This window comes from Protopterus annectens, chromosome 6.part0, assembly GCF_019279795.1.
Source record: "Protopterus annectens isolate FY-2018-M chromosome 6.part0, PAN1.0, whole genome shotgun sequence".
Classification (NCBI taxonomy): Eukaryota; Metazoa; Chordata; order Ceratodontiformes; family Protopteridae; genus Protopterus; species Protopterus annectens.
This window is the reverse complement of record NC_056737.1, coordinates 1,573,685,637-1,573,706,623: the sequence shown is the minus strand read 5'-3', so window position 1 is coordinate 1,573,706,623 and position 20,987 is coordinate 1,573,685,637. Positions and strand designations below refer to the sequence as shown.

The 20,987-nt window shown below is 36.1% G+C and overlaps 1 protein-coding gene across 1 annotated transcript in view; it reads right to left on the bottom strand.

Moving 5' to 3' along the window:
* The window catches only part of LOC122804857 (solute carrier family 15 member 2-like), a 1,359,362-nt gene that overhangs the window by 699,876 nt on the left and 638,499 nt on the right, over positions 1 to 20,987 (bottom strand). The window contains exon 8 of the mRNA XM_044075020.1: positions 6,346 to 6,428. Within this exon, the coding sequence (XP_043930955.1) occupies positions 6,346 to 6,428 (83 nt within the window). The remainder of the gene's footprint in view (positions 1 to 6,345; positions 6,429 to 20,987) is intronic.

Genomic DNA, 20,987 nt, shown 5'->3' with positions numbered 1-20,987 from the left:
AAGGGCTCTGTTCTGGTCAGGCTGCCTCCAAAAGGGAGTTGGAGTGAAGGTGGAAGGTTGTTTAGAAGTGGAGTGTTTCCTAGGTTGCCTCCACCCCTTAGACTGTGCGGCATTAAAATGAGATGATTGCCTCCTAACAAAGGTGGTCCTTTGTGGGTATTTCCTATGATACCCAGGAATAGGAGAGACTAACGAATGCTTTAAGTTTTGTAGCTCCTTGCCCCTTTCCTGTAGGAATTTAAGGAGCTCTGCAGAGGACATCCATGAGAAGGGGCTATAACCTCACCCAAGAATATCTTCTCAGGACAGAACTTGAGGCTGCAGATTTGGAGGATACCTCTACCACATCATAACTGCACTTTATGGAGTGCCTGGTCACCTGAGAGGTGGTAGAGAGCAGGGCGGCGAGTTGTGACTTAGCAGGAGAGTCTGGCATATCTGAAATCAGTGCAGAGGCTTTTGAAAGGGTATCCAAAATTAACCTAGGCCATGTGAGTTTGATAGTTTAGGGCTCTGATGGCTAGAGTGAAAGAAGTATATACATTTTTCCCTAGTCTATCCATAAACTTACTGTCCTTGTCAGTGGGAAACAGAGAGGTGGAGGGCAGATGTCTGGATGATTTATCTGTTGACACTGCAATGACAGTAGGGTCTGCAGGGGGGTTCTTGAATAAAAGCTGTGTATCCTGAGGAAATTTATAAAATCTATCTGGACATTTGGAAGCTGGGGGCTGAGACTCAGGGTTCTGGGATGCAGCCAGAAAGGCATCATGAAAGGCTGGAAGCAGGGGAGGGACTGCAGATGAAGAGGGCTGGTCCATCTGCAATAATTCAAAGTATATCTTTTTTGTTTCGGAGACATCTGAGGCCTGCCACTTAAAATGTTCCCTCATCAGACAAAGGAGAATTCTTCTCCTGGATATTCAGGACAATAGAGTCCTCCTCCTCAAGGATAATGATGCCCTTGGGGGATTCCATCTAGGGGCAATAGGTAAGTGATTCATCAGAGGAAGACAGCTCTTCTCTGAATCCTCTAAGGCTTGCACAGGTGTAGGGGCTGGTAGAGGTACCTGAGACTGGAGGGCCTGGAAGGCCCTGAAAAGATTTTGGGAAAAAACTTCCCATCCAGGAGCTGGTTCAGCTTCTCTATATTCCCTATGTTTTAATTTCTGTTTCCTCTTTAGAGGAGTAGAAGGATGTGCTGACTTAGAGGCCGATGCCTGGGAGGATGAAAAGGCTACAGTAGGGCCCTTTGATGCCCTGAGCCATGATTCCCCCTTGCCATCAGGAGCTGATGGCTGATGAACCTCAGTGGATGAACTCTACATTTCCGACGAAACAGCTTCCACCATGGTTCCTAGTTCTAGCTGTGAAATGGGCATCTGATGAGACCCTAGGCTAACATCCACCTTGAGAGTCTCACCGGACGCCTGAGTTGCAGCATGGGCATCAGGCCTAACTTTCTCAGCCTTCTTCCGAAGCAGGTCATTGGAGGTACCTGCCACACCCTCCATGCCTAATGCTAGATGCCAGAGCTTCTGGTTTTCGAAGTAAAGTTTTAAGGCAGCCAGACAGCTGCAAAGCATTTTAGGTACAAAAGACTTGAAATATTGAAAGACATATGGTCATGGCCTTCACCTAAACAGAATAAGCATGCATGTTCTTATGTGGAATTTGTCTTCCACAAGCACACTTCACCATCCTAGCTTACATGTACATTGAAAAGCAAAAAGAAGATAACAAAAAACCCAAAGTGGTACTTATGTGTATTGAGCGACCGAAACAAATGAACAAACTGATTCCCATAGCTGGCGATCAGAGGACCATAGATCACTGAGGCAGAGCATTTCTGAAGGGGGTACATGCAGATGTCACTTTTATAGCAGGCATCAGTTTATGGCCCTGACAAGTAATGTAGCACATACCCCTGCTCCTAAGACTTTGGTATACTGGCCAGATGTCCGGTGCTGCAGGCAGCAACCTCCCTACAGTTATAAATACTGCAACATGAGAATAGAAGGACATCTAAGGCCTTTATAAGTCTAGCCAAGAAACTCAAATGCATCCCACAAGTTGTTGTGTCTTAGAAGTTATTTTAAGGGGTGTATGTTAGGGCATGATGTAATGGCTGTCTCTGTCCATCAGTGACATATGTATCAGACCAGGGTTGAAGTTCTGATTTCCTATCTACTGGACCAGGTTGCACTTGAACAGGGGGAGGGAAGAGCTCTGCTTCACATGGATAGAAAGTCTATTCCAGGGAATGGGGATTCTCTGAGATACATACCTATCCCTCCAACATGTCCTATTCAAGTTCTAAGAAAAGTTTAAATACTTAGATCTAGTGGTTCTGGCACTGTTCATTTTATGGATTTGCAAAGGTCCATCAAAGTGGGATCCAAGGATGCCTTGTATACCAGTCATAAATCGCTTCTCAGCAGTCTGTAGAAACAAATTATGGAGCTAGGGCTTTGAGGCACACTGTGCTTATGCCTTGTATTCCTTTTGTGAGGAACTTCTGTGGACAATACAGTTGTTTCCTGTGCCTGGTTAAGTACCTACAAAAGATGGCATTATACCAATGGTCTAATGAGGGCTGCGTAAAGTGGCACAGTGACTTACCTGGACCTAGATGCCATTCTCTTACTTATAAGTTGAGTTACACAGAATGATTTTCTTATCACCTTAGACACATGTTGGCCGAAAGTCAGGTTACTATCTACATGATTCCCCAAATCCCAGACTACTGTGCTTAATTTTAGTGGTGTTTTATCAATAAAATAGTTTCTTTGGGTGGTCAGTTTCCCAAAAGTTACTATTATGCATTTCTTGGCATTGAGTTTTTAGCCATGGCTTTGGCACCAGTCATTTGTAGGTAATCACTTGCTTAGCAACCAGTAAACATTCATACAACTCATAAGACATTCTGTTACTGTGCAACACTTTGTTGTCAACAATATTATAATTTATAAATTATGTCAGCACATGTCTTTTTGTTTTAACTGGTATCCTGGGAGGAAGTATAAAATGTGACCTGTAGCAGGCAATTAGACTAATCAAAAGAACTGCCTTTACATTGCATTCCAAAAGAAGTCTAATTTTTTTTTTCTTTTAATAGAAGTAAAATAATGGATATGTCCTCCAGCTGCTAATTTTGTTCTTTGTGATGATTTTTTTTTTGCCAGTATAACATACTATTGCAGATATAAAAAATGATTCATGACATTTGTAAAACATAGACTGTAGAATAAAATGCACAATTGTTATTTGCTCTTCCTGTTTTAACTGATTTCTGTTGGAAAGGTGGAAGCAACAAGAGGTACCTCCCCTTGCTTATCAAAACTACTGAGCACCCTATGTTGTCATTATTCACCTGAACAGATAGTTAGGAAAAAGGTTTTCTGCCTCAGAGAAAAAACTTGTCAAAGGTCTTTAAGTGAATCTTTCATAACCTAGCTATGCAAAAATGACCAATACCCGGAAATTGATGAATTACATTGCACCATATGTAATTCACTCACCACAGTATCCCACACACATGCTGATAATGCTGATCTAAGACATCACTGATTTCTGAGCAAGAGCACGTATGTGCTATGCTTGCCATTTGACCTGTCATAATTACATTTTCTTGAGTACAAAGATGACATCTACTGCCATCCCTTAGCATATTGTTTCTGCTGTCTGAGGTGTAGAAAACCTGCCTTAAATTAGTACCTGTCCCTCAATCACTTTCCAGATTCAGTTCCTTTATGCAAGATATAACTAGTAACCTTTTTTTAATTTAATTTTTACCTCTTTGTTTCTATGTTGGTCATATAAACCCAATGAACACAATTCTCCCCTTTCAGGGGTGACACAGGAGTACTGCTTGGTTAAGTAACTTGCTCAAAGTCACACAGTAGGTACGCTGGGCACAGGAAGTAGCTCATTAACAGCTCAGAGCTTTAGTTCTCTATAATAACTACCAGATTAACTGCCCTTGTGCCCTGATAACCCACAGATGTCAATTCAGTAAGAGGTTATGACTGGTGAGTTGCCAGACTAAATGATTACACTGACTTCCCTAAACCATTACTAAACGTCCTGTTAAACTGAACAAAGCATCAACTTTAATGGCACCTAATTGGGTATTACTAAGCAAATAGTTGCCCAACTATAACCCAAAATCAACAAGATTCTGTGACCCTTAATTTTTCTTTTTGTCATCCCAAAAAATCTGTTCAATATCTTTTCTACCTGCACCAACTGGCCATTTGTTCTTCCTAATGGGGAGGCAGCCAAGCTCATTCATGCTCTAGTCATGGTAAGAGGTTGATGCCCTATTCATTCCATGGCAAATGTGGGAGCCTGATTGATTCATTCACTTCCCCAAAGGTGAAATTTGGTTATGAAAGAGTAGGACACATTGCTTGTCTAGGGGGGACTTCCTTAGTCCCACAGCCCAAACTCCAGCATTTCTCAGCTTAATCTTGTTGTATGAGATGGACCATGCATGCATATCTAGCTCCCTGTCCTTAACATGGCATTGCCCTGACCCTGTCAGGATCACCCCTACACTTCCGAGTGTCTGCATGGTGGCAGTTCAAACCACCTCCATCTTTCCTGGATGGACAAGCTGGCAAATGCCTCTCACTCCCACTCCTTCTGATTCTTTTAGTCTCTCATTGCACTATACAAACATGGACCTTCTGGGGTAGAGTCAGGACTTTCTCTCTTTATGGCACAGTTATTATTTTTTCATGCCAAATGCACATGTAACAATAGAACAAACAATTTCTGTATGAACAAATAATCCTGGACCATGGTATGAAGGTAGGAGAAATGCAAAAATGTAAGCTTCTACCCCTAGGTAATATGCAATGGACCCTTCTTCTCATTTGACCCTAGAATCCTTTCCACAAGGATATGTGCTTTTAACTAGTTTGCTTAACAAACCTAGAATCAGTGATTTTAATCCAAATGATAAAACAGGTGAAATAAGAAACCTTCCTGTTATTCACATCTAATAACAGAGACAATGTGAAAAGACAGTTCAGCCTTTCAGCAATTTAAAATGTTCAGCTGCTCCATGAAAACTTTGATCTTATTGCACCAGAAGGCATGCTTCTATTTCTTTGGGGGTCAGGGCCTTCAACATAGAATATGCAGCTGCTGTTGTGTGCTTAGCTGTTGACTCTTGGATGCAGTCCGTCTGTATTTTGGACTTCATCAGTCCTACAGTGTCTGGATCACCGATGCTCTAAGGTTTCCTTTTTAATAGTGTCCACAAGTAAATAGAGAGAATGAAGGGAAGCCTTGATTATCCTCTGTTTGGTAAGAGTTTGGAGAAGCCATTATCAAGTGTGACGTAATTTCCTGTACCTCATCTTTTTGCACAGATGAAAGGAACCTGCCAACAGGTTGGGGCAAAGCACAGTGGCCAGCATCAGTTTGGATGTGACAGAGCTATGCACCCTTTGTTGCCGTAATTTTCTTTTACATTTCTATAGCAAAAAAATAAAAAAAAAAAAATCCAAGTAGGATGTATTTACACATTTTAGTTTTCTGCTGCAGTATGTATTACACAAGAAGCCAATAGTGAAAATATTCTGATTTGTTGGTTGGTCAAGTTATTGGATTAGCACAAAATAATCCCTTTGAAATGTGGAGGTACCGTAAAAATGTGTTTACATCCACCAGCCAGTACCAGCAGTCCTGTAAGTGCTGCATTTCCAGTGTTGGTAGGTACCATAGAAGCTTGTAAATGCAATGCAAATTAATAGAAATGCAATTATCTTACAGCATTTGAATATGCAGCTTTCTTCCCCAGGCATCTTGAGAAAATAGGCTATGCCCAGTAAAAAATAATATATCAGTACAATAAATAAGTTGTAAACTCTAATCTTTCAGGAATTAAATATAATACCAGTTTAGCTCATTTCTGTAAACTTATGTAGTATTGTTGCTGTACGTGATCTCCAGCTTTTGCCAGACCAATAGCATAACAGATGTGGTAGAACATTTTAAAACTACTATTAATTTGATACTTTAATACATATATTCATGTGTGTTTGCAAACACTTGAACCGTGATTTAAGGATGTCTGCATTTTCTGGTGTTTTTGCTTACTAATAGCAATGCAGGGAACTTTAATTGGTTCAAATAAAACCTTATGTACAGACAATATCTATCAGTCACACTACATTATCTAAAAGATTCCAGGAAAAGTAAATGTTAATGAAATGGCATTCTAACAGTGAATATGTGCTCCATAATCAAATATTGTTTTAAACTGTGTTTCTAATTTAAATTACAAAATCAAACAGCGAAGGTAGGAAGAGATAAAGAGAATTAGCATGTTACCCCAATACATTTGCAGACTTTTCCTATGATGTTTCCTTGTGGTGGACTTCTGTTGTACATTGTACTTCCTCCAATAAACACAGCTAATAAGAAAAAAATACACATCTGTTAAATCAATATATTTAGAGAGAAACACACTCACAGGTTACAGTTTGAAAGGACTGGCAAATTACTTAAGGGGGCGATACTGCTAGTAAAGTTAAAAATATCTACACTATTGCTTAACAATCATAAATCCTAGTCATACAGAAAACGAAGGCAGAAAATGACAACAAAGAATAACTGCTGCCTTAGACTTGATAAACCACTGCAGCCATGACTACATTCAGATGTTAAAATATATAATTAATTTATATATTGGAGATAACTTCTGAAAATTATGTCACTTTGTGGAGATCTAAACAATATTTTTATGCCAAAATGACACATATTAACAAGTAATTATTACACAGTTTTACACTACCCTTTTTGTCATCATGTAAAATATATCTTTCTCATTTTACCAGCATAAACCATATTTTACATTTAAAAAGAAACTGTATGTGTGTAAAACAAGAGGCTCAGTATCCTTAAGATGTACTTATATTGTTATACTCACTTACTTTTAACACAGCACTTGCTATTGAACATACTTTTTCAGCCAGTAGAAAGAGAAATGTCTGAAATGTTAGCACAGATGATTATAAAAGTATCTAGTGTTGATGACCTTCATGCAATAATGCTGGGCTAAACACCTTCACTCTGTTCATACAAACTGTGTGAATCTGAGCAAGTCACTCACTCAAACAGTGGTCCACAAGCACTTGAACAGAGTGGGTTTATCTGGTTGACACCTGGATAAATATGCATAAGTAGTACTTGGGAAGAGTCATCAGGAGTATCTTGATTGTTGCCACTAGTCCTCAAGAATGTCCAGAGACATGGGTAGCTTAACAAACATCAGTTTAATTGCTCTAACATGCCCTAAGTGACAAATAACAGCTTAAACAGAGATCTTTCTACAATATATGTTGCCCTTTAAATAATCATGTTGCCTTACTGCAGACTGGGGAGATCGAGAGTAGAGCCACCTACAGTCAGATCAAATATGGCTGTTTTCAGAAAAATAAACACATAGCCTCTTTCAGGAATTTAAAAAAAAAGTCCACTCACTCTGTAACTTAGACTGTCCATAATCTGATCCCATAGTTTACCTTCAAATATTCCAAATGGTGCTGTTTTGTCCTTCACAATCTATTTTACGTTTTTGTTTCCCAGTACACTCACAATTAATATAGATTATTCTACTCATCATTAACACTGATTCCCCTGTATCCCGCCATCAAATTAAGCCACATTCATTGTTTATATAAGTTTTTTGTTTACCTTTGCAAATTTTTAGTTTTCATCCTGCAAATACTCCTCTCCACATCTGTAATAACAATAATCATCTGCTTGCCCTCTCTAAATCATTCGGCTTGGGAATGCACCTAAAACAGCGCCTCATACCATTTAAGAGTTCTGGCTGATGCTAGAAGATGGTAGAACACATAGTATGCTTATTTTTTTTAAAAAAATTGTCTATTCACAGAGTTCCCTGAAGTTTGTGAAGAATGAACTTAATCTATCATAAGAGTAAGAATTGTTAATACAACTTAAATTAACAAACAACATTGCCAGAACACACTATCTACTTCCAATTTATGTCAAAGTAAGCTTTAATAATTCAGCTTTTGTTTGTTTCTCCTTTCATCGGGTAGCTTTTGGATGGCACCCTGTCATTACTGTAATGTTGCTATTGGCCATCTATACTGTTGTTGGATGAATCAACTGCTTAATAAGTATTTTCTTATATTTTTTGAAAACCATGCTGTATGAATTTTTTTTAGTTCATGCAGAAATAGCAGTAAAAGTAAACATTTTGACTTTCTGGTACAACCTGAATTGGTCTAGTACTCATAAGAACCCGAGGGAGTGCTCTTTCTTATAACGTTGATAGTCTTAGCAGAATGAAATGTTGTGTGTTTTCAGGGAGTGGCATAGTGAAGTCTGATTGCATGATTTCTTTCAGTGATAAAGTTGTTAATCTGCCTACACTCCAAGTTCTATAAGGCAAACAGACAGAAAGAGAGAGAGATTTCTTGGCAGATCATTGAGAAATGTGGCTCTGTACCTGTTGCATAGCGGCCTCTGTTCCATACATCTCAATTGTTAAGACATTTACAGAATGTCCAGATTTTTTTAAGAAAATGTTATTAATTTAACATATTTACAATATATTCAGCAAGACAGAGGGACTCCAAAATGGCCAGTTTCAATACAAAACTTTTATTGTCGACACCACAAGTGGTTTCAGACTAAGCTGCTTCCTCAGGTAATGTCTATCAAACTAAAAAAAATCAGTTTAAATACCATATACTGCCTCCCTTGATTAATCATATGATTTATGTACTTAAGTGTTATGCATATGCTTTTATGAGACTGTTTGTTTAAATAATTTGAGTGCTTGATGCCACATGAATAAAGGGAGGCAGTATATGGTATTTAAACTGAGTCTTTTAGTTTGATAGACATTAGCTGAGTCTGTGAAAGCACTTGTGGTGTCGACAATAAAATGTTTTTTTATTGAAACTGGCCATTTTGGAGTCCCTCTGTCTTGCTGGATTAATTTTTTGGTTTTCTTTACTGGGACTTCTTTACCAGAAAGGGTTGTTATTTGTGTTTGTTCTGCATATTTACAATATATAAATAGAAAGGAAGAAATTCAACTTCTCATATTGTTATACAATGATAGGAATGCACTGAATCATCAAGGTAATCTTATACAATTAACACATTAAGAATCTTGGTATTTCAATAACAACATTTCAAGGTTATCACAACAACTAAAGATATTACTATGTTTTATAGATCTTATTCTGATCACTGCTTTTTCAGTTTTACATAGTATTGTTGTTAAATTTAAGGACTGAGTTTGATTTCCAATTTTTTGTAATAACTTTTCTGGCAAATGTCAAGAGAGCCCCAATGAGTCTTTGCTCTTTGGCTTTTACAGCTACAGGAAGTGGAACATTCATTAGTATTATTGATCTTGTTAAAGAACAATTATCAGACCATAGCCCCTTAAAATGTACTTATCCCTTTCCAATATACATTTAATTTTTCACAATCCATAAACATGTGTGCCCAATCAGCTTTTACATCTTTACTACATCTCCATCAAACTGAAGAAGTCATTTTAGTAAACTTGGAGAATTTATACGGAGTAACAAACATTCTATGTATACATTTCCACATAAAAATCTTTCCATTATAAACTTAAATAAGTTTGACTAACTGATTTAAGTATCAAAGCTTTATTATTACCATCTACTGAGTCATTGAATCTGTGCTATCTAAAAGTTCCAGAATTTTGCATTGAAATAATTATTATTTATAATTAACTTATATATATTGGACAGACTTCCTTTGTATGTCAATCAATCTTGAATAACAACATTCATATATTCGTATAATGGGGGGATAATGTTCTGTTCCTCTTCACATATATTATCCACAAATTCATTTAATTTCTTACTGATGGATAAGATTAATTGGTTAGCAGATTCATCCAACTTATATTCTTTCATTAAATATTGTGGGAACTTAGGTTTTCCTTTTTCAAAGCAATCAGACTATAATACTAATCCATTCCTTTTTAATAAATTCATTTTAACATTGTTCTGAGCTTCCTTAAATTTAGAGGTATGTGGAATAGAAAAACACAACAATTTCCATTTTGATATTAATGGAGTTTTAAAAACATGTTTCTTAAGTATTTTAAGAACTGATTTCATATATGCAGAGTCTAAAGATTGAAATGAAATTCCTTTTAAGGTAAATTTTGTTAACCAGATGAAAGGATTACTATATATTTCTGATTTATCACCTTTAATAAACTTATAAGAATTTAGTATATTCTGTTCCAGGATGTTTTTCCATTGACTAGTGTAGGGTGAGTCTATCCAGTTTATAAAAAGTGCAGCAAAAAACAAGACTCCACATCTAGGAAGTTAATACCACCACACTCCCATGAACATATATGATTTCTATAAGCAATTCTCAACTTTATAGAATACCATAAGAATGAAGTTAACATTTTTTTGAATTTTCTTTAAAAGTTTTTTGCCAGTTACTAAAGCTATTGAATGCAATATATAGTTCCAATCTACAGAATCAAAAGCTATCTCAATATTTAAGCTAATTAGGGACAATTTATTGTTCATTCCTTTTGCTAAACCTAAGACAGTTACTACCTTTTTATATTATACATTAATCTATTGACTATAAATCCTGTTTGATCTTTATTTATTAATCTACTATATATTTTAATCTTATGGTGAAATGGAAGTAAATATTTTATAGTCTACATTTAATACTGAAATAGATCTATATGAGGAGATTAACTTATTATTCTTTCCTTGTTTAAGTATAGGTGAGATCACAGAACATTTCCATGAAGGAGAAATAATTTTATCATCCTGAATTATCCTGAAAATGTCACTCAGTAATTCTAAAATATTTTGTAGAAGCAGACTATATAATTTCATATTTAAACCATCTAACCCTGAAGCTTTATCATTTTTACCTTTTTAAAGCTTATTTAACTTATATCAAGGTAATAAGCTTATTCAACTGAGATATTTGTTGGTCATTTAGTTTACAAGTAACATTTTTTTTTAAATAATTGTCAATTTTGTAATCATCAGGGTTATTATTTTTATGTTTATTAAGATCCTCATTGATTTAAAAAATATTAAGCATTTCCTGTATATATAAAATAAGCTTATTAGTATGAAGACTTCGGACAGTATTGATTTCTGCTTTTTTGCTTAACATCTTACTTCTATTGTCTATTCTATGTAGATTTTTGAAGTCATCACATAAACATGCAATTTTTTTTTTCTAAAGCTATCACCACTTTATGCATTAAAAGAGTCTTATCATTCAAAGATTAAAAAATGCTTGACTTGTTCCTTAAGGTAACTCTTAAACTCTTTTAATTTCATAATTTATATTGGGATTCTTTCAATAACTAATGTAAATAATAAAGAGGACAAGAAACACCATTGTTTTGTATATTTGTTTACAATGAATCCTTGAGAAATGTAATATCTAATTTTAACATATGCTTTGGAGTCTCTCTACAGGTTTTTTAATATTCCAATAAACTGTTCTGGAGACACAAATTCTTCTAAAGTTTTAAACAAGTAGTTCCAATCTACAGAATCAAAAGCTCTCTCAGTATCTAAGCTAATTAAGGCCAATTTCTTGTTGATTCCATTTGCTAACTCTAAAATAGTTAATACCCTTTTTATATTATCATATGTTAATCTATTGACTATAAATCCTGTTTGATCTTTATTAATTAATTTACCTACTATATCTCTTAATCTTGTCATGGAAAATTGTCTTATTTTCCCACTGGTATTCTACCTTATTCTATATAACTTGTATTTCTAAAATCTTCATTAAAGAACTATTTAATCATCAGTTCTATATTAAATATTACAGTATACGTACATATTTCTTAATTTACTGATACTCTTTTATTAATCTTAGTAAATATTGCATTCCCTGTGTACATGCATATGTTTACTCTTATTAATTCTAATGTTACAAGCAATCTCAACTATATAAAAAATAATTAATTCTTATTTAATTTGAATATGTGTGTTTAGCCATTGTGAGCAGCAGTTCTGATCTAAGCTTTACATGCTGAAATCAGAATCTGGTTATACCAGGTGAAACTGACAACTTACAACACACAGCAGCTGCTAATTTTCTCACAAGTTTTTCATTCTTCTTAATTCTTTTAAGCTGTTCTAATCAGTAACAAGCATATAACTTTACTTCTTTTAATTAATATGTACAGTTAATATGTATAGTTAAAGTTAATAACACTGCAGCATAAGCTGTTAACATGTAAAATGTTAGTAAAGTATATGTTACAACATTACTATATATTATATGTTATACCATTGCTATAGCTTTTGTCTTACCAACTTTTCACTTCTAATAAAAAAGAGGTGTTATTTTGAGTAGATTTTTACATATATACTTGAAAAAAGAAAAAAAAAATAGAAAGTTATTTTTCTTCTTTCACAGACATCAGTTATAAACCTTGGCCTAGATTTTCTTCAGCACAGCTCAAGGCAGGAAAATTGTAGCATTCTGAAGAGATGGAAAATGATTTTGTTCTCAAGCTTTCTTGGTGTGTCTGTTGCTTCATAAATGACCTGTGAAATGAATGTGTTACACAGGAACAAGGAAAACAAAATCAGGAGCATTTTAATACTTCCAGTTAGCATATTACTTAGATCTGACATTCAGGTAATTCAACAATGCACATTTATTTTATTTTACATTTGTTGACCGGGCTAGTCTAACTGGATACATGTTCATTTTCAGTAGAAGCCCGGGGAGAAAAGCTTCACAACACAGTAATATAGAACAAAACTTGTTATACAAAAAAATAAATATTTTACAAATGGAAGCATAGCCAAGAAAATACATCAGGTGATAAAATTGTTTACTGCAAAAAGGGATAGGAATCTTGTTTATCACATGACAGAGCATGTTGTTTGACCTGCATGGAGGAATTACAATGCAGGTGATTTCAGAATTTTTTTTTTTTTTTTTTTGTAGTTCAGTGGAAATGGCAAATAGAAAGTAGAAAAATAGTACTGAAGAAACCTAGTAAAGAATTTGAAGTGACTAGGAAAAGGTAGAGGCAATAAAAGGTTCAGTCAGGGTTAGTACAAGGACAGAGCCATTGGGAATTAAGCAAAGTTTTTACATGCTTTTTGAAAGTGGGTAAAAATTAAGTGCAGTAAGTTCACTTGGAAGCTTGTTCCAGACAGGTCCAGTACAGCTGGAGAACAAATGGTCCCCAGCTTTGTTGTTGGATTTATAGGAGGCTGCTAGGAGCTTGGTGGCAGAGCGCAAGGAAGAGAGGTTTTTATAAGGAGTGATAAGGGTACAAAGTATCGTAGTATTTGAAGGCTGATGGAAGATTTTATGGGTGATGGTTAATTGCTGTAGTAGTATTTGATTTTGTAATTCCAGCCAGCCTAGTTGTTTAAGATTTGAGCAATGATGGGTATGAAAAGGGTCTCCTGTCACAAATCTGGCAATATTGTTATATGATGTTGCTAGTTTATTGAAATTAGATTTAGATAAGTTTGTATAAATTGGTGAGGCATAGAGAAGGGTAGAGTGCAAGTGTGTTTGTGCGATGGTTCTTCTGGCTGAGGCAGTAAGGAAGGGTTTCAGCCTATATAGAGATCCAAGTTTTCTATTGACTGACTTGATGGTTAAGTTAGTATGCAAATCAAAGTTGAGATTATGGTCTATTGTGACCCCCTAGAAGTTTGGTAGTAGGGTCAGGGGTTATTACTGTGCCATTGTTAGAAGTTATATTGAAGGTAAAAGTAGATGACTTCAGTGTAGGTGTGAACAGTAATAATTTAGCCTTTTTGGGATTCAGTAAGAGACAACATTGATAGAACCAGTTTTCAGCTGCTGTGAAAACTTTTTGTGTAGTAGTCTGAAGCTCAATTGGGGAGGATGCTGAACATATCAGTGCTGAGTCATCGGCATATTGAATACAGATGGATTGTGGAAGGGACTTATTTAGATTGTTAATAAAAATAGAAAAGAGGAGAAGTCCCAGTATTGAGCCTTGAGGTACTCCTATTTTGATGGGTAGAAGAGATGATATGTGATTGTCCCAAAGAACTGCTTGCTGTCTATTTTCTAAGTAGGAATTAAACCACTCGATAGCCTGGGTGTCCAAAGCAAAAGATTTAAGGATGTTTAGTAAGAGAGTATAGTTGACCATATCAAAGGCCTTAGAGAGGTCTAAGAGGAGAGTTGAGGACAGCAAGTTGTTATTCCGATTTTTATTAATATGGTCTGTGAATGACAAGAGTGCAATAGTAGTGCTGTGATAAGGTCTAAAACCATGTTGGCAGTCTGCTAGAAGATTTTGGAGAACATGGTTGAGTAATTGCCGATGTACACATCTTTCCATGATTTTAGCTAATGGAGAAAGTAAGGCTATGAGACTAAAGTTGGAGAGTTCATTAGAGTTACCACTCTTATGAAGAGGAATGATATGAGAGACTTTTCAGGGGGATGGGATAAAGCCTTCAGTTATGGTTCAATTAATTAAAATGGAGACAGGAAAGGCAAGTACTTTGGCAGCAATTTGAAGGTACTCAGCTGGGAGGTGGTTAGCTGAGGGAGTACAAGGTTTAAGTTTCATAAGTAAGGTGTGGATGAGATCTGTTGAGACTGGTTGCAGTTTGAAAGTGGGGGGATTGTTGTTAAGGGAGTAAGGTGCCTGTGTGGACTGAGGAGACAAGGTTGAAGCTAGGGAAGTAACAGTGTCAGAGAAAATTTTGTTGAAAGTATCAGCAATTTGGTTAGGTGTACTCTGAGTGAGGTTAGAAGGAGTAGGTGTTTTAGAATTACCTGGATATAGTAGTTTGTTGATACCTGACCAGAATTGGGTTTTGGCATTGTGTGTGTTGGAATTTCCAGTAATAATATTTTTTATCAAGGAATATTAATTTCTTTGTTTTGTTTCTAAGTTGTTTAAATGTTTGGTGGTCAGATGGGTTTTTAGTATTATGCCATTTGACCCAAGTTCTATTTCTATGTAACATTTTTTGTTTGGTCTCTTTGGTTAGCCAAGGAGCAGGCTTTGCTTTGGTTTTAATTAATCTAGACAGGGCATGGTGGTTAAGAATTTGAAGGAATTTGTTGTTAAAGTATAAAACTGCCTCATCAAGAGGTACGTATTTTAGGGGAGACCAACTGCAAGCTTTAAGCTCTAACTGGGAGTTAGTTTGGTTGAAATTGGTTTTCTTCCTGGTTGTTCTAAATTGTGTGTGGTTAGGGATAGGGCTTTTTTGTCTGGTAATAAAAGTGGTTAGATGGTCACTGATATTATCAGGTAGTGTGCCCATGGTATAAGCCATAGGGTTGCTATTGACTAGAATCCAGTCCAGGGTGCTCTGTTTGGATCTTGTTTTGTTTATTTGAGTGGAGACGGTAATGGTTTGATTAAAGCCATAGAAGTTTATGTGAGAAGTAGGTTTTTGGGAAATGCAACAATTCCAATCAATATTAAAGTCTCCAAGTAGTATAGTTTCCAGAAGGAAGGAGGTCAAGAGCCAGCTCAGTATGTTTTCAAGGGTATTAATATTGTTACCTGGGGGGGATGTAACAGCAAATGATATAAATGGATTTGTTTGTATTAATTTGTAGTTTAGTGATTAAGATTTCACTATTACTTTATGAGGGTGGTTAGGTATCTAGTAGGGTAACCAGTAATTCAGTTTTGTAGAGTATTGCTACATCTCCACCCTTTTTGATATGACGGTCAATTCTGATGATGTTATATCCTGGTGGTATTATGTCATTGTCCTTGGTTTCTGATTTAAGCCAGGTTTCAGTTAGGCATAAGATATCAAAGGAATGTAGGTCAAGAAGGGCATGCAGTTGGGTTATTTTATTATTTAGCCTGCAAATATTTTGGCGAGCTATCTGGAGAGAACTGAGATTGGCGGTAGGATTTATAGAATTTGCTTGGTTTAGTGAGGTGATAGTAGGTGGTATTTGTTTGGGCCTGGGTTAGGATGAATGTCACCATAAAGGAATAATAGCTGCTGGTGACTATGTAAGTATTTGGAAAGTTTGGAAAAAATTGGAAAAGGTTTCTTGTTTTGGAAAAACTTAATATGTGTAGTTCTATGGTAATGAGGTATGAGGTAGAAAGATGATGAAGTTATATTGCTGTATGATTGTGGGGTGTAATCATAGTGAGGAGTAGTTTGTTTTACTGTTCGGTGAGATTCAATTAACTTTTTGTTTTCATAGAAAGCGAGGGAGTAAGAAATGAGAAGAGTGTTGAGTAAGAAGGAGGAGAGTAGGATGTTATATTTAGTAAAGTTTGGGTTATACATAGCAAGTGGAGGTGTGTTCTAAGAGGTAGGTAATAGATAGGTATGAAGATAGGGGGTTAACAGGGTGAAGTTATTTTAAAAGAGGGACAGACTGAAATTTTAACAAGTGGGTGGGACTTGTTAAATGTGTTAATAGAAGGATATGGTTATTGGTGGATGAAGTAGGGGGTTGGGTTATCATGCTATAAGTTTAGGACCACTGGGGGTGGAAATTGGGGGTAGGGTATGGGGAGTTGAGTGAGCCCGCAGGGCGAACGGAGTGGGTAGAGCAAAGGAGAAGGAAAGCCAGAAGAAAAAACAATCCGTTAGCTCATTTGGGATCACTCCCATGGTCAGGTAAGCTGTCCTAGAGGGAGAAGGAAATAGTAGGATGTATATGAGGTAGAACAGAGAGACTTAGAGGGAATTTAAAGAGTACAGACAGGGCTAAACTATTGGGGAATCCTAAGAATTACCAGAAATACAGGGGATAATGTTGGGAGGGCAGGAGGGTCTAAACAGATATTTTACGTTAAACTATTTGTAGGATATGAGAACTGTGTTAGGGGTACAGGTTCCTTTATATATTTTGTTTTAATAGGCGTGGGAAGGCAGAGGTAAGGAGAAAGTCTCAGGGAGGGAAAGGTAGCACTGCATGGGGTACTTACCAGAAAATGGATTGTATTGTTTCTCTATGCAAGGGATTTCCAAATAGGAAAGGAAATAAGTCTTATACTGCTATCTAGTGGCCTTGGTTAGCAATTACTTCCCAATATTACAAAGGTAAAAGAAAATCGGGCATGGGTGAGAAGGTAAGCAGGGGTACAATAAGGAAGTCAGGATGGTGGCAAGCTGCTGGCAGATACGAGGCTGAGCCCTATCCTGGGACAATCTGTCACCAAAAAGTAGTACAATAAAGATTAATAAGTAAATAGCAGCAAGAGAAGTACATACATGCAGCAATCCTTAGGGAAGGTGCTGTATAGAGTTCCGTGATGGAACTGATATTCCACTCTAACTTGAGGAGCTTCAATGGAGGGTAGTCCACTGGGCAGGTAGCCGCTACAGGAGAGGATTAGCAAACACTACAGTGTGCGAGCTGTAAGGAAAAGATTAAATTAGAATAATTAGGTTACAATATTTGTCTGTAGCACATGAAAGAGAGCAGGTTAGTAGTCAACATGTAGACTATAAAATTAAAAGTGAGACCACTGCAGTAGTTTTACAGAAAGAGTTAACTAGTTAAGTGTAAAAGGAGTGAGGGAGACTGTGAGATGTATTATATTGGGGATAAAGGCCAGGACAGGGGGGGAACAGCTAGAAATTGTGAACAGCAGGTAGAGCCCTAAAAAGTCTCTAGAGTTAGGACTTTTACCTTAAGCATATGGATAATTCCTTAAGCGAAGTCCTATATCTTGAGCATGGGGAAAAAATTATTTTTGATACTATGGTTACACAGTCGCAATTGCAGTTAGGAACCACAGTGCAAAATCTCAGGCGACAAGCGACTGAGCGATAATTTATAGCACTAAAATGACTAGAATAAAGTGAACCACATACACAGTTTTATGTTGAATAAATAAAATAAAATTCTTAATTTGTATAGTTTTAAAGTTACCAGTTCTATTGCTTTTAATATAATGACATTTTCTTACAGAAAGTATTTGTTTAACATTTAGAAACACATTATAGGTTTAGCTAAATGAAATATATTAAGTGTTTCATCATAAATATAGTAAATCAGAAAAACTAACTATAGTTTTCATCATGAAAAAATGCTTTAGCTTAAAATCTAAATACATACTTACATATGTTTTGAGGCTTAAAGTCCAGTACAAACCTTTTACTTAAGAGGCAAATCTATTGTTTTAGAAAACAATAGTCCAGCAATCAGTGAATAAGAGTAATTTGATTTTAGGCTTTTTAGTTTTAGACACAGTTTTCCAAGAATTCAGCTCACTCTGTCTCTTCAGAGATATACTGTTCCACTTCATTTCTTCAGTATTAAGGATTTTCTTGATGTTAACAAAAGTGGATATCTCCTCCACCGTATTAAATATTTTGATTTCTTCAGAAAGGAATAATTTGATCTTTGCATGAAACAAGTGGCTTTAATATTGTTCTTTTTAAGTTTCCTGATCAGTAGTAAACAGGATTTTCTTTTACTCAGTACTTTACTTGAATAGTCATTGTTAAATCTGACTACATGTTCACTTATTTTAATAGGTGGGCTGGACCATGCTGCTTTTAATATCTGACCTTTTGTCTAAGCTAGATATGAAGTTAATTATAATTGTGCATGGCTGTGAGTTTTCCTTCTTAAAAGGTGCCCTCAGGGATCTATGTGCTCTTTCAATTCCAAAAGATAATGTTTCAGGTAGATTTAATGTTTTATGCAGTCAGGTAGTTAAGAAGCTGTTTATATTGTCTCCCTCATACTTTTCAGGTATACCATAAATTCTAATGTTATTTTGTCTCAGTCTATTTTCTAAATCATCAAGTTTTTCTATAAGCCAGTAATTTTATTTAAAACAAAATCCAGTCTTTGACTCACATTGAGTTATTCTGCTTTCATGATCATTCAAAGTCTCTTCCATACTGCTGATATGTGCCCCTGGTTGTTTCATAATAGCTTCAAAATGTTCCACCCTCTTTTTGGTGTCTTCTTTGAAACATTTTAGTGTTGTATCCAATTTGTCTATTTTAAGTAATAGATCCTGTATACTAGATAATACTGATTATCTTTTTTAACACAATAATCCCGAGTACCATTTATTGAGTGAAGTTTCTTCTCTTTTAACCAAAAAGTTGAAATTCTGAAAGAAGGACTATTTCTTTTAAAGAACATGAAGCTATATATCTTTTCTCTGACAATTAATGAATAAAATTAGCTAGCAAATATTTTCAATTTTTAATTTTTTGATTACATTTTCTGACAGAGAATTAGGGAGTCTTGTGTCAGCTGCTCTCTCATATCATCAGCTATTTAATAAGTGGTCATTTCAGTGAATGATTAATGACAGCTTATATGCTGTCAAACCTTTTTAATAGTTTGGCAGGGGGTACCAAATTGATACATTACTAATGGCACCAAATATCCTTGGTACAGCGTTTCTCAAGGCATCCCATAAATGGCAGACATAAAAATATATCAGTGAGCACACCCGAATAACAGAAGTGAGCAGAATATAGTAAGGAAATTAACATCAGCATCATCACTAAATTTGGCCCTTGTATGGCAAGATTTTCTTGCCTTTGTTGCAGAACATCAAGAAAACAAAAGATAAGTAAATGTTTTAAATTATATGGTTACAAATGATAATAGGTCATAAATAATTTATTCTATTTAATTTAGCATTTGTTTACAGGGATAGTCTGACCTGGCACAGCCCCTTTTTGGGTAAGGCCATGTGGAGAAAAGCATTACAGAACATACTTATAATTAAACAACATACTTTAAATCATGACACTAGAGTCTAGTAAGAGACAAGTTGGAAATTAAGAGGTATGCAGAAAAGGAAAAAATAGCTCAAAAACACTCAGTCCAATTGCTATGTACCAAATATGTAAAATCTGACTACAAAAAACAATGAACATTGGCCTCTTGCCAGATTAAGTATCTCATAGGTGCCATACTTGTCTCTGACACTGAAAGATCAGAAAGCTGATGGTCATGATAGGATTTAGTTTTTCCAATATTACTGACTGCAGTGCAGCATGGGGGGGGGGCTCTACATTCCTCAGTTTACTAGCCTTCAGACTGAGATGTTAAGATGAGGTCTCCACTACCTAAGTAGGTGGTAGCTCAGGTGAATATAAAAGATCCCATGCCACTTATGGAAAAGAGTAAGGGTGCTTTATTTATAAAAACCAATTTAAAACCAATTTCATCCTTATTATGCAGCTTCATCTTCATTTTAACACACTTAATTAATATTAATATTTCAAAAATTAATAAATATGAAAAACATAATTTTAAACATAATTAAATTCTCTGTTTATGTACAGCTGCCTTATTACTTAATTAAACTCTCTTTATTACACCATTTTCATTTTTACATTGCATACCTGCACCACCTATTTTATATATATATATATATATATATATGGTCCTACCTGAGTACGTCGACAACTGAGAAGATCGACAAGTGAATCGCGAGCGCCGGAAGATCGACAATGCAGAAGACCGACGCGATGGATGAAAACACCGATGCCGAGGATGCCGACATGGGAAAAGTCTGTGTAAGTATGCGGTAGTGATGGACGTTAGGGTGCGAGTAAGGTAAGTGTGGATATTGACGGTCTGTGGGGATAGGGGTGGGTTAAGTGAGTTAGGGTCAGAGCGCGGGTTATGTAAGTGTGCGGTAGTGAAAGTCTTTGGGTTAGGGGCGGGTTAAGTGAGTTAGGGTTAGGGCGCGGGTTAGGTAAGTGTGCGGTAGTGAAAGTCTTTGGGTTAGGGGCGGGTTAAGTGAGTTAGGGTTAGGGCGCAGGTTAGCTGAGTGTGCGATAGTGATGGACCTTAGGGTTAGGGTTTGGGTTAGGGTTGTAGATAGTTGTGTATGTGAGGTTTAGTGTGGATTTGTAAGGATTTTGGTGTGCTTGTGTTGTGTGTGTGGTTTTTGGACAGGGGATGTGTTTTGTTTATTGATTGTTGTTATTGTGGTGTGTGCA